This window comes from Salvelinus namaycush, chromosome 11 (genome assembly GCF_016432855.1).
Source record: "Salvelinus namaycush isolate Seneca chromosome 11, SaNama_1.0, whole genome shotgun sequence".
NCBI classification, from domain to species: domain Eukaryota; kingdom Metazoa; phylum Chordata; class Actinopteri; order Salmoniformes; family Salmonidae; genus Salvelinus; species Salvelinus namaycush.
In genome coordinates, this window is record NC_052317.1 from 19502425 (window position 1) to 19516680 (window position 14256).

Below are 14256 nucleotides of genomic sequence, written 5' to 3' on the forward strand. Positions count from 1 at the left end.
TACCCGCCAAATTGTGGAGTCAACAAAAGTCATAAATAACATTATAAATCTTCACTTACCTTTGCTGATCTTCGGTCAGAATGCACTCCCAGGACTCCCACTTCCACAAGAAATGTTTGTTTTGTTTGGTAATGTCCATCATTTATGTCCAAATAGCTACTTTTGTTAGCGCGTTTGGTAAACAAATCCAAAGTCACGAAGCCCGTTCACTAAAAGCTGACGAAATGTCAAAAAGTTCTGTAACAGTCAGTAGAAACATGTCAAACGATGTATTGAATCAATCTTTAGGATGTTTTTAACATAAATCTTCAATAATGTTCCAACCAGAGAATTCCATTGTCTTCAGAAGTGCGATGGAACAGAGCTCCCTCTCATGTGAACGCGCATGGTCAGCTCATGGCAGACCTTACTCATTCCCCTCTCCTTCGGCCCCACTTCACAGTAGAAGCATCAGACAAGGTTCTAAAGACTGTTGACATCTAGTGGAAGCCGTAGGAAGTGCAAACTGACCCATATCCCACTGTGTATTCGATAGGCGATGAGTTGAAAACCTACAAACCTTAGATTTCCCACTTCCTGGTTGGATTTTCTTCTCAGGTTTTTGCCTGCCATATGAGTTCTGTTATACACACAGACATCATTCAAACAGTTTTAGAAACTTCAAAGTGTTTTCTATCCAATACTAATAATAATATGCATATATTAGCAACTGGGACTGAGGAGCAGGAAGTTTACTCTGGGCACTTCTGGGCACCTTTTCATCCAAGCTACTCAATACTGCCCCTGCAGCCATAAGAAGTTAATGAAGCTCCCGACGAACAGTTATTGTTCTGACGTTGCTTCCAGAGGCAACCGAGGACAGACAATTTTTACACGCAACACCCTTCAGCATTCGGCGGTCCCATTCTGTGAGCTTGTGTGGCCTACCACTTTGCGGCTGAGCCGGTGTTGCTCCTAGACGTGACCACTTCACAATAACAGCACTTACAGTTGACCGGGCAGCTCTTGCAGGGCAGAAATTTGACTTGTTGGAAAAGTGGCATCCTATGATGGTGACACGTTGAAAGTCACTGAGCTTTTCAGTATGGGCAATTCTACTTCCAATGTTTGTCTATGGAGATTGCATGGCTGTGTGCTCGATTGTATACACCTATCAGCAACAGGTGTGGCTGAAATAGCCGAATCCACTCATTTGAAGGGGTGTCCACATACTCTTTGCAATGTAGTGTACAGTATGTTGGTCCCTCCTTGCTTTTTGATAACATTTTGAGAGAAATTCAAATGAATTATCTTCCGATGATATCACATCATATGCTACTACAGTCAAGCGCATGCTAATGATCACATGACATTTGGTTAAAATATTAATTAACTTTCTGTTTCCTTTTGATCAAGAAGGCTGAACAGAGGTTATTGGGGAGCAGAATCTAAAATCTAACACAGAATAATGTTTGATCTGGATTAAAACCTGCCCCAGGGCAACCTGAAACTCAACCGTGTTGGGTCTGGTCCATCCCTAGATCGGAGACCAGATGCTGCTGGGTATTGGTATTGGAGGGCCAGTACGGTGCATTTATCGCTCTACACCAACACCCTAGGGTTTTCTGTACTGATCCTCTGTGGTCACTAAAACCTCTAATCCGATACTAATCCCATGAGTTAGTGATTTAACCCCAGTGTCCTGGCTAGATTCTCAACATGAGTGTTCAGATTGTGCTCTAATTCCCAGTTATAAGGCTAATTGGGTCATTCAAATGGTCTACTCTACCCTTCAACTTTTAGTTAGGTTGTTGCTGTAAAATGTGTCAATTTACCTGCAGTTAAGTAAAAATTATAGGTTGATAATACTGTTATAACAACCTGCGCAAGATTCTATCAAATAATAGCCAATGCAAAATGTATATATTTGTAGATCCCACTTTCCACACAAAATGTGCATCACACACATACTGTATCTGGCAAAACATAATCATATTCCAAGTTAAAAGACAGTTTGAAAAGTCTTAAAATATGAAGGAGGCATTTGAAGCTGTCTCTTTGGGAAGGTGAGACATGACATGAGCTACATAACTGCGTGTTTTTTCTGTCCCAGTAGCTCATATGTGTAGCCTTTGTCACACCTGATTTAACTAATCAACTTCAAATGTGGTTAATGGACATATGTGTTTATTTTGCCTGGATGTCTCTTGATCTGTCTGTCTGTCTGACGCTGTGATTGAGCTCTGACGCTTTGGGAGAGATGGTAAACCTACAAATTAACACAGGTCACCAGATTACCATCCTAAAACCCAATGTTGATGTACCATGTATCAAATGATTACCCAGATGTCGAGGTAGTTATTCACTTTTCATTTAATGCCAATTGACTAAACTGCTATTGCTTGGCTACTTATAAAACAGACTGACAGATTTGTTGCAAACGAGACCAACCCAGACAGGAAGCATCAGGTTTCCCGCGTTGTATTAAAAGATTTGTAGGACGCTAGAATATCCCTGCCCTAATCTCTCCCTGCGTGAATAGCCATAACCACCCCAGGGCTCCGGTCAGAGACTTTCAGATTATTTCAGATTAGAGCAAAAAATCAATTAGGCCAAGGAATAGTGAATCAATAATCTTCCTTAATCTCTCTGAGGATATATTTATGATTACTTAAGCAATATTTATGTTAATATTTTGTCGACTGAAGAAGGGTGTGTGGGTGGAGGGGGGCTTTGATTAGTGGTTCATTTCGCTGCCTGTTAAAGTGCCTGGATTAAATGTTTAATTAATTGATTGATCTAGAAGAAAAAGAAACGCACACCTATTTAGGCGAGGTGCTGGCTAGCGGAGTAGAAAACTTAAAAATAAAGGAGAGCCGCACACTCTAGGAGCTCAGATGCAAAAATATTTAATTTACCAACGTTTCGACAGGCAAGCTGTCTTGTACCCTGATGAAGACAGCTTGCCTGTCGAAACGTTGGTAAATTAAATATTTTTGCATCTGAGCTCCTAGAGTGTGCGGCTCTCCTTTATTTTTAAGTTAATTCATTGATTGAATCATAGGCTAATCATCAGATTTGTTGGAAATTATCAGAATAATTATAATCTACACTACATCATAGAAACAAGACTGCCCTGCGTTCTGTGCCTATTATAAGCCTTCAAGCATTTAGTTAACAAGTTATTCATGCTGCACTTGGTGTGCAGAGAACGCCTAAACCGTATGTCAGGTGAAAATTGGAAGACAATATCTTAAACAAGACATTATTTTAAGAACGTTGTGTGCATTCATTGCTATCAATGACTCAAGTCTCTCCAGACCACATGAGCACCGTTCTAATTTGTCTGGCAATCTGGAGAGCGAGCACCCCGCGTGCTATTTCAGTGGCCAGGGCGCATGTGGTGGGATTCCCAGGGAATCCCCAGTGTTCGGCATCTTGCGCATCCAGCTCGCACTGACATCTGACCTCCTCAATCAGGCCATGAAAACGCATGGTTGTGGTAGTCAATGGCACTTTACCAGCAAGCTTTTCAGGTACCAGGTCACTAAAAATGTGAGATGAAAAGAAAAGCGTGCGAGCAGAATAAAAGCAACGGCATGGCACAAGGCTGGACGTGCGTCTATGGTGCGGGGCTGACTGCAGCACCACAGGATATCCTATGGGGTTACATTGGGTAACCTGTGAGTATTAAAATGGAAACGTGAAAGGAAAAATGATCAACTGTATCTTGTTGACTCTGTCACTATTCGTTTTGTGTGGACTTGTGATGGTAAAATGCATTAGTATGAATTCACTAGTTACAGGTGCTTTGGTGACATAGGCTAATGGTCACCTGAGAACGTTCATATTTCAGGCTCATATTCAGCATAAATATTTATGGCACCTTTTCTTAACCCAATTTATACATTGTATCTTGATAATTTGTTGTTTTTATAGGCTACATGTGCGCTCCAACGCACTTGCAAACTTGCTTAGCAAGGTGTAAGATGTATTAAGTCATTCCAAGTTCTTTATCGGTTTGAATCCGTTTAGTTTGTAATGTTATCTTGATTTTCTCCAATCCTTTGCATACTCAAGTTTACAGGGCTTTATCTTGACTCTCCGCTGTGAGGATTCTGTCCACCATTTGCACTGGAGTAAGCGTTTCAGTCTCTAAGAAAGAGATGTTCAATATCCATAACGTTTTTTAGGAACAGCAGACAGCATATGTGAATTTAGAACTTTACTGAGCGTAAAGCTACTTTGAAAAATCTACAATTAAACTGTAGGCCTACACGTATCGAGTCTTGGAATCATGCATCACTGGCCCTCCCTCACCATGAATTGTAATACACCATGACCTTCGCAATACGACATCTCATTTATAATGTTCACCATTATACCGTCTGTTGAAGAGACCCAAGTGTTGCTGTTCCCATGCCAGCGCTCGCTTTGCAGCGTCCGCTGGCACTGAGATATGTCACACTGGTGAATTGATCGTGTGACGTTGACGGTCACGGTCCTGTCTGCGAGCAATTTGTGAGAGTGCTGCTTAACGACCAGTCAGCGCTCAGGTACCAGTCTGGCGCAACAGACTATTATGCAGACTAGTGGACCAGTTTATAACGCTGATATATTGAATGCAAACTAATAAATCAAATCGAAAATATTATTTTTAAGCCAGTATGACTAAAGCAAATGTGTTGTTTATTTTCATCATGGATTGATAGCAGACTGTCTCATTCCAAAATATATTTGATATGTGGAAATATATTATATGTTATATTAGCTCTTCTAACATCAGCGTGTTTTAATTCCAAGAAAAGCAAACTCACAGAGAACTATAACAAAATGCGCATGCAAGGTGCAAAGCAGCAGCAGCGCTCATTATTATGGGACGAGTTGCATTGACTGGCTCAAGGCGCAAGTGGCGTTATTCCCACGGACTGTGCCTCTATTGCCTCGTGTTGCAGCTTGCGGCGAGGCGGAAGACCCATAGCCTACATTAAAATATTTTTTTTCGCCTTCAAGTAACAAAGTGACCCCCTCCATCTCAATCTGAATGGGGGTATCCTATAGACTCCGACCAGTCAATATTTCAGGTACCGGCGTAATTTGTTGTGAGGTGTCTGACAAACACCCTCTTTGACGCTAACTGTGAGGCCACACTGCCATTATTCTGACACCAGTTTGCCCATAATAAAACCATACTTGCTGTCATAAGTGGGCAGTCGGTCTCCTTACTGGTGCATGTATTTATGTTCGTGGAACCACTTAGACTGAAGGATTGTTATTATGGTGCTGAACACCTGAATGATTTACGTCGAGTTTTTCTTGCAGTATAGTCTATTTGGTATCCCATGTTGAGCACGTTTTTATGCACATTCAGAACTCGCATTAATGTATATAAGCCAAGGTAACTAAGCAATGTTTTAAATTCCAGGTTTATCCTTATTTTATAAAATTCTGCAGTCTAGAAAAAAACGAACAATAGCTTAATATAAACCTTCCTTGAAAATAAAAACTATTCCAGCACACATGGTTTCAAGACAACCTTATTATATTAGAAATAGGCCATTTTTTAGATAAAGGCAGGTGAATTCAACCTTAAATGTGAAAACCGTAACAAAAATGTCAACGAAATTTAAAGTTATGCAAGTTTTGAACATTGTGCAAGCGATGTCTGGTATTCTGTGTCTGCATGCTTTTGATAAAAATAGTCTACCCCATGACAATATTTAACTAGACCTACCTTAGGCCTACCTGTTGCACTATCAGTGTTGGATATGCTTGCATCCTTATCTTTGCGTGAGATCAAACAAAATTAACGATTTATCTCGAGTAGCCTATTGCAATATGTGGTATATTTTTACATTGTTGCGGCATGAACAAGCGAGTGTCCACTGCGTAGAGCCAACGTGTAGGCAGAGCGGCGTCGTATAACCTATGATTGATGAACACATCATTATGTCTGCCTGTCTAACACTAAAATGACTTTTCATTTCAATGACATGCACATTTTTGCTCTGCGTTCTATGGGTTCTAATAGGAATTGGAATCCTCCAATATAGCAGGGTGGCCTAGTAATGAAGTGATCAGACCAAAGGGCTCTACAGTTTGCTGCAGGCATGAGTGGTCGGCTATTGAATGAGAAAGGTACCTGCTTTAAGATGTGCATGCCTTCATGAAGTGTCAGGGATGTTATCATTGTTATCTGCTCGACCCTTTAATTAGGCTACTATCGAAATGTTTTTTTTTTTCACTTTACACATTGTTCAGTCCCAATAGATGCAAGGGTGCATTAAGTGCAATATAAGCCTATTCAATTCAGACGTTGTATGTTCTTGTATAAAGCTCGAAAAGTAGGTTTTGAATAAGAGGAAACAGATTTAGATTGCATTGACAAAAGACCAATGGGATAATTAAGACGTGGAGCCTTGGAAAAGACTCTGATGTTTATTACACTATTATTTTAGCCTAATAGTAATAATAGCCTACTAGTATTAATAATAATAATATATTGTTGTGGAAGCATGCAACCAGATATGGACACTTAGGCTGCAAGTAAATCCTTTTATAATTGTATTGAATCAACGTTTAAAAAATCTACCGCTCTGAGTTCTCGTTGCAGGTGGGTGGGAATAAGGCGATTACTTCAAATCAAATAAAAAACACTACACTGCTCTTGCTCAAATACAAACTTTCACAAAAGCTCTGACGAAGGCCAAGAGCGTCGGGCTAAGCTTTAATAAATAAATAAATAATGATACTTGCAACAGCAGTGTGTGGGTTTCTCTTTTCTTTGAAATTATTGTAAAGATTTAAAGGTAGGCTACAATGTTAGGGTGGCTGCATGTTTTGGACTTAGTTGGTCATTGGTCCTGTAATGCTTTGTTGCCCATTTAGCCCTGTGTTCGGTTTTCCATGTAGTGCAGGAGGGGGGTAAACACTGCGCGGTAGAGGGGGGCGGGGTGGTAAGAGATTATCTCTAGGTGCACATTCGGCTGCGGAGCGTAGTGTATACTCAACGCTGATTGGCTGACGCTTTTGCTTAATGGCACGCGACTGTGGATGTAGTTATAAGAGTCCTCGCGTGTCAGCCTTCAACTGAACTATCTCTTGAGCATCCAGAGACAGCGCAAAGATCAAATTTGTTGTTACTGGGCAACACGAAAACAACAGCAAAAAATGGACACTGTCTTAGATACATTTACAGGATTGGACTCCTTCTCTTCCCCTTATTTTGACGAGGATGATTTCTTTACTGACCAGTCCTCCAGGGACCACTTGGACACCGACGAGTTTCTAGATGACGATGTCGATTTTCTCACCAGCCATTTCCAAGATTACTACAAGGACAGCAGGTTAGCGCACGATGGGGACTACTGTGAAATTGGCAACTTTTCCTTCTCTTCCTCCTCCTCTACCTTCTCGTATGAATGCACTGACAGCACCTCAGAGCTGTCGCCTCAGATGGGAGGAGATGTCCCGATGCTAAAAAGGCGGAGGCGGATGAGATCCGATATGGAGATGCAACATTTACGGCAGGCTGCCAACGTCCGGGAGCGGCGGAGGATGCAGTCCATTAACGATGCTTTCGAGGGACTCCGGTCTCACATCCCCACTCTGCCATACGAGAAGAGGCTCTCCAAAGTCGATACCCTGCGCCTGGCCATTGGCTACATCAACTTCCTCGCTGAGCTCGTACAGTCGGACATGCCCATCCGAAACTCCGACAGTGAAGCACCGACTCAACCCAAAAAAGTTATAATTTGCCACAGAGGAACAAGTAAGTTTTCCATATGGTTAGATAATGATAATGACTTAATTTTGGACTGTATTGTTACTCATTTGTGAAAGACTTGGTCCATTACTAATAATTTGTCCCCTTCTCAGGATCTCCGTCTCCAAGTGACCCTGACTACGGGTTGCCTCCCCTTGCCGGCCACTCTCTGTCCTGGACAGACGAGAAACAGCTGAAAGACCAGAACATCATTAGAACCGCTAAAGTTTGGACACCCGAGGACCCACGAAAACTGCACATGAAACCCTCCCTGAACAACATTGAAAACGAGCCTCCTTTCAGCTTAACCTCAGCCCAATAAATGTTATGTTTATGTCTAAAAGTACGTATTGTTATACACACATTGTAAATCCATGTTAATATATAACGTTGTCTGTAACGTTGATTATTTAGGTGTAAATATATATTTGTCAATGTTCTCCTAATTAAGGCAGCTGGGCAATCATTTTATATGTAGCAAAATGTATTTAATTGTTTTCATGATAATATATGTTTTAATTTAACATTGATGAATATACGAAAACCAAACTATTTTTATAATAAATTGTAAAATAATTTATATTTATATGCAATCTGAGAATAAATGTATCTTAAATTATGAATACATTGTGTTGTCTGGTCTATACCACTTTCCTCCACATAGGCTCCTGCTCACATTCAAAACATGTCATTTTTAACTCCATGTGGTGAAGATCGTACTCATAAAAGGAAAGTTATTATGCATAACAACAGTGCAACAATCAATCAACATGCATAAATCAATCAATCAACATGCATAAATCAATCAATCAACATGCATAAATCAATAAATCAACTAAAGTTATATTTTAGAACGTGGTTGTTCACCTGAAAGTCAGTGATATCCAGCAGCATAAGTTTAAATGCATGACGTATTGGGCCTCTCAACCCAAGCCCGCATATGCATATACTTAATTGGCAAATAGTAATTATACTGGGTATCTGATGATGGAGACTGATAACTCCTTTTCTAGAGGCCTACGTTTTATAAAGCTGTGGCCTGCGTAGGTCTTAGTAATGTAACTTATATACACCAACAAACTTAATAAAAAAAAATCTAAATTGGGTATGCAAAGCAGATGTAAATGAAAACAAACATGCAGCTACAATTCAATGGCTTAAAATACCAGGGCCTGCAGCTATAAACCATAGTTGTACTATGTTGGTCTACTATATTGTTTAAAGGGGCATGACTAAACCGATGTACTATGTTGGTCTACTATATTGTTTAAAGGGGCATGACTAAACCGATGTACTATGTTGGTCTACTATATTGTTTAAAGGGGCATGACTAAACCGATGGCTTGCTGTAAAAGCTGTGTTCTTCAATGTGCTGCAGGTGCTTCAAGGCAACATTTTCCCGTGGTAGCGGCATCCTTCCAACGTGTTCCCTTGCCATTTTTACGTCAGCTCTCCCCCATTTATGTAGTGGTAGCCCAGATATATGCCTATGCCCAATCTTGCAAACACACATTCATTCAACCATCTGGCTAAGAGCATTTCGGATAACACTTGCATTTCGGATGGGGAAAGAGAAAGGTATATTCATTTTCTGTATTAGTCTTTGCATTTCGATTATTTTCTTCTAAGTATTATTATTATTAGTATTATTATTATTATTATTATTAAAAGTATTATTTATTATTATTATTATTATGCATAGTTATTGTATTATTGTTATGGATAATATTATTACCCTACTCGAATTTGTTCCTAAATAATGAGATATGTGCTTTTTTCTAACTTGAAACTCTCCAGTTCAATATTTTGACAAGTTTTCAGTGCATGTGCTTTTTAGGAATCTCAGTGGACCGACCTATAATCTCATCTCTTATTGCATTACCGCCTCATTAACAACGCAGTTATCCGCGTCCTAGACACCACACAAGAGACCATGTAATCTCATTACATTCATTAGAAAGTCAAATGTTCGCAAGTCAGCCTTAAACTTAATAAAGGACCCAGAAAGTCTTGTAGCTGGTCTTCAACTATTTTGTCGAGGGCAACATTTAAATTTAATTTGGTGAAGTGGCAGAGAACAATAAAACAACAGTAGGATCATTGTTTGGTCGCACCTAATGCTATGGAGCGATTGTGGTTTTGTGTGCAAGCACAGTTCAAAACCCCTCAAAACATCCTTTGGTGCAATACCAATCAAGCGGAAGGGAAGGGCTTAAGAAGTGAAACACTTGGGTCTCTATCTTGTCACTCTTGTGCTTGGTCTTGGCAAAGGCTTAAAAGAGCACCATTTTCAGGCTGACAGGTTTTATTCCTTTTCTTACTCGGCTAAACATTGGAAAACCATGCCAAGCTCCAATTTAGTTCAGAATAAGTTAGTGATACTGAAAAGGCTTGCAATTCCCTATAGCATTTGGGTAGCCGTTGACTACCTGTTGCAGACTGGCGGAGGTGCTTTGGCATGCAAGGCAAGTTTATGGTCAGTAAATGTGTCACAAGCCATAGAAAAGAGCCTTATGTTATTAGCGCGGTAGTCCTATAGACCCAAGTAATTCCACGGTGTCGGTCTGTCTGTCTGCCCTCTTGGGAAAAAAGAAAAATACGAGGTTTATGGATGTGTTATGACATTGTTCACTGTCAATTATATCGACACTCTTCATAATGAACACGTGTTTATGTATTTTTTAAATCATATATATAGCCTATCTTTACCATTTAAAAGTTGTTGCAAAAAAAAGAAATTACGCACAAGGGTGTCCATGACCAAGCGCAGGCCTATGCGCATCAGTTTGCATGCAACTCAGCATACATTGTAGAAGATCAAAGATATGAAGAAATATAAAACAAAAAGCTGTGATAGGTTAATAATGACAAGTGTTAGAATTACAAATAATTAGGCTATATTGGAAAACCAACCACTAAGTATATTATTTCATGAAAGTAGGCTACATTATAATATCCAACAAATTTCAGTCATATCTCTATTAATCAGATGAAAGTAAAATGATTAAATGCATTATATTCATTGTCTATAATACTATAATAATCCTCAAATAAGCGTATGGTAAGCACTGGGAAGGACGCCTAATAAGATTCTCATAAACTGTAAATCTGCTCATACTTTGGATTATCGCGCATAAAAATATGGCCTCAGAGTCTTTAAATCCCCCGAACTCCCGCGTTTTCATTAATGTATCTCCACGGTGGCATCGGGGTACCAGCTGCGAGGTTGAGGTTGAACAAACACCAGTTGAGTCTGCCCCATGGGCAGTGTAAACCTCGTGGGTAGCCTTATAAATCCTGTCGCACCAAGTGCCAAAATGTTCAAATGGCCCAAAATTATGATTGAAAAACATATGCACATACCAGTGATAATTGAAAATAGATTATTGTGGTACTCTGGATGTTAGGACTTGGCTAGCCAACAGGTGTTATACTCTTAGAAAAAAAGGTTATGGATAGAACCGAAAAGGTTGCTTCATATATGTTATCCCTAAAGGTTCTATATATAACCCTTTTGTAGGGTTCTTTGATCAGAACCCCATGGGTTCTTCTTCTTCACTGAACCAAAATGGCTCTATATATTGGGGTTCTCTATGGAACCAAATGTAGGTTCTATATAGAACATTAAGGGGTGCTATATATGAAGCGAGCATAGAACCATTTTTGGTTCTATCCAGAATCTTTTTTTCTAAGAGTGTAGGACTTGGCCCGGGTTAATGAGTACAGAGACCTATGGAGGGAAGGGCGAGGTTGCCAGAGAACGCGCTGCCCAGGCGCCTCTCCTTTTACATGGCGTGGAGACGCCTTACAATCCAAATGATATCTTTATTACTCACATGTCCAAGGCTGTAACATATCCATCCCCGTCGACGTTCTTATAGGATGCACCTGGTATTTCAAACTTGTTATTTTTGTGCTTCTGGGTCCTGGACAGCAGCTGCTTAAAACAAGCAAAGAGAGAGGTCCTTACAATGTCTCCAATACGTGTTGGCATGGTTTTCTCGTCTTTAATGTCCCAAACCATTGTCTAGATACAATATGGGAACTGTAAAGCATGACGTTTTGTTATAATAAAACACATTTTCAATGATACACTTGGATTGAAAGCTTTATTACGATCCAGCAAACATTCAATCTCGTTTTGTCCCCCGGTCTATCTGCAGGCAATTAGACTGCGGCCTTTTGCTGTGCCTTGATAAGCCAATTAAATTTATGTCTGCTAATTTTTTCAAGTAGAAAAAGGACTTAGAGCTAGCCTGGCTCATAAGGACATTGATTTTCTTACCATCACCTGGCGTTCAAACAGGTTCCATTTACCAACAAGGAAAATGTCAGGCGCTTCATTTGGCGACTCTTGTTACCGTAAGGCTCTCTCCATCCTGCGCCATTGTTTTCTCCTGTTAATAACTCATTACCAGGATTTTACAAATCTCCATTACATATGTTTTGTCTCCATATTTTGATCCGTAAGATTAAGCAGATGTTACGATTGAAAATGGAAAACTCCAGGGCTACTCCTGTCTGAAAGGAAGAGGCGGACTCCGCGCCGAGCTAACAAAGAGGTTGGGGAGATCTTCAAAAAAAACATTTACGACCAATAAACAGACTTCAACCTGCTCTATTTCAACCATTGTGGCGTTTTTGAATAATTAGGTTAATAGGAATAGGTTTGTGTACTTTCAATGCCAAGACCACAGGTGCGGGGTGACATGATGAATGACGTGCCTGATTTTTGCCAAGCTCGAGGGCCCTTCTCTTGGACTTTCAAGCTGATAGAAAATATTGTCATTTCTTTAATTCACAGCATTACTTTCATTCAGAACAAAGCAGGGTGATGAAAAGCTTATGCTGTAATGAAACAAGCTATGGTGGTCGCTTTGCTTCCTGAAAGAAAGGACGAGTCAATGCCCAGGCGCGCTTTGGTTTGTGCGCAAGTACTCCATCTAAAGCAAATAAAGGACCCTTTCCAACTTTTAAAAGACCGCGTTTTACCTTTATTAAAGCCTCCACGGCTAAATCCATTAAGCATATAGTGCTAAGGCACCAGTCTTTTGTACTGGGGAAGCCCTCGAGATGGTAACTTGTGTGTTTTAGGGGATATTTCACTTCTCAATAGACAAAAGTGATCGAGGCAACAAGTGTCCCCAATGCGCGCGAGTACAAGATGGTGCAAGGAGGTGCAAGGTGCAAGGTACATTTATAACCTTCCCTGAAAAATGAACCCCATTTAATGATGAAAAATATCGTAGGCCTAACTGTAGACCCAAAGGGAGGAAATAAATACACCAAAATCAGTGACCGTTTTGTGCATGGAGATATATCCTCGGCTATGAATGGACATGTGAATGTAAGGGTGCTAATGGAGAGCTTCTCTGTTCTTTTACGCCAAGACCGGTTATAGACTAACCACATGTCTTGTACATGGTCCTTGTTCGTCAATTGTTCGTTTGTTGTTAATATTTCAGTTATATAGGCTTTGGTTAGCTAACATACATTTTCTATACGCAGTAGTAGAGTGTCAATGTTACCCCATATTACAATAGTCTATAGCCAAAAAAAGTAATTTAATTATGGAGGGTTGGTATTTTAGTTCATGTCGTTATAGGATCATGATGGTTAAATAAAAATACCAATCCAATACTTTTACGTGTAATGGATAGTTTCATTGCCGATTCTTAATAAGCACTGAAGTTTACGCGCACATACCTTAAGTTATGATAATTATGTGCAGATATTAAGGTTATAATTTGGCACATTAAGATGAGCGCACAAATGAGAGGCATCTAAAACCACCACTCGGCATGTACCGTATTTTAACATTGTTTAATCAATTTAAACCAAGACGTTCAATAAATAATAATTGAATGTGAGCTTGTACTGACAAAAGACGCTGACTTTTCTAAGAGTGAGTGGCCCATTGGGTGGGTGAAATCTCAGTGAGAGTCATGTTTGATGGAGCGAGAGTGATGTTTGATGGAGCGTGAGATCAGAGTGAAAATGAGAGGACGTCTTGACTGTAACGGATAAGCAAACAAGTGAGGTGAAGCCTAGTCTATATCAGCGAGATATAGAACAAAAATGATCACATCTACTACTGTATCAGTAATTCTCTCTTCATCTTCTTCTGTGTTCTATCGTCTGTTCATTGGCATGTTGATGTCAACCATGTTTTCATGGGTGAAAAATATAGAACTGTGCGTAACATTTTTAAGTATTTCATGAAGTGGGAAGCATATAGGCCTTAGCACTTATGCCTACTTGAGATACATTGACATTTATATGATAATAGTACAGCCTATCTGAGTGGTATTCCTCTAAAGATTCCAATAACATTTTAACATTTATTATTTTGAAAAACTCGACAAACTATACCTCCTGTTTAATTATGTTTGGGACTTTGTTTAACAAAAGTAAATAACTACTTTCTATATTGCAAAATGTTTGAATCAGTAGACCTATAGCAATATAACAAGCATGAGAGTGTGCGCTCTCCCAATAGCTGGACTATGACA

The 14256-nt window shown here is 39.8% G+C and overlaps 1 protein-coding gene across 1 annotated transcript; it reads left to right on the forward strand.

The window, feature by feature from the left end:
- The first annotated feature begins 7149 nt into the window (after positions 1–7149).
- Positions 7150–8066, forward strand: LOC120055264 (pancreas transcription factor 1 subunit alpha). Its single transcript, XM_039003149.1, has 2 exons — positions 7150–7750; positions 7858–8066. The coding sequence occupies exons 1-2, from the start codon at positions 7150–7152 to the stop codon at positions 8064–8066; spliced, it is 810 nt and encodes a 269-aa protein (XP_038859077.1).
- Positions 8067–14256: the final 6190 nt, after the last annotated feature.

Coding starts and splice junctions, on each gene's coding strand:
- LOC120055264 (XM_039003149.1), top strand. CDS start 7,150: ATGGACACTGTCTTAGATACATTTACAGGATTGGACTCCTTCTCTTCC. Junction 7,751..7,857: donor AATTTGCCACAGAGGAACAA/GTAAGTTTTCCA, acceptor TCCCCTTCTCAG/GATCTCCGTCTCCAAGTGAC.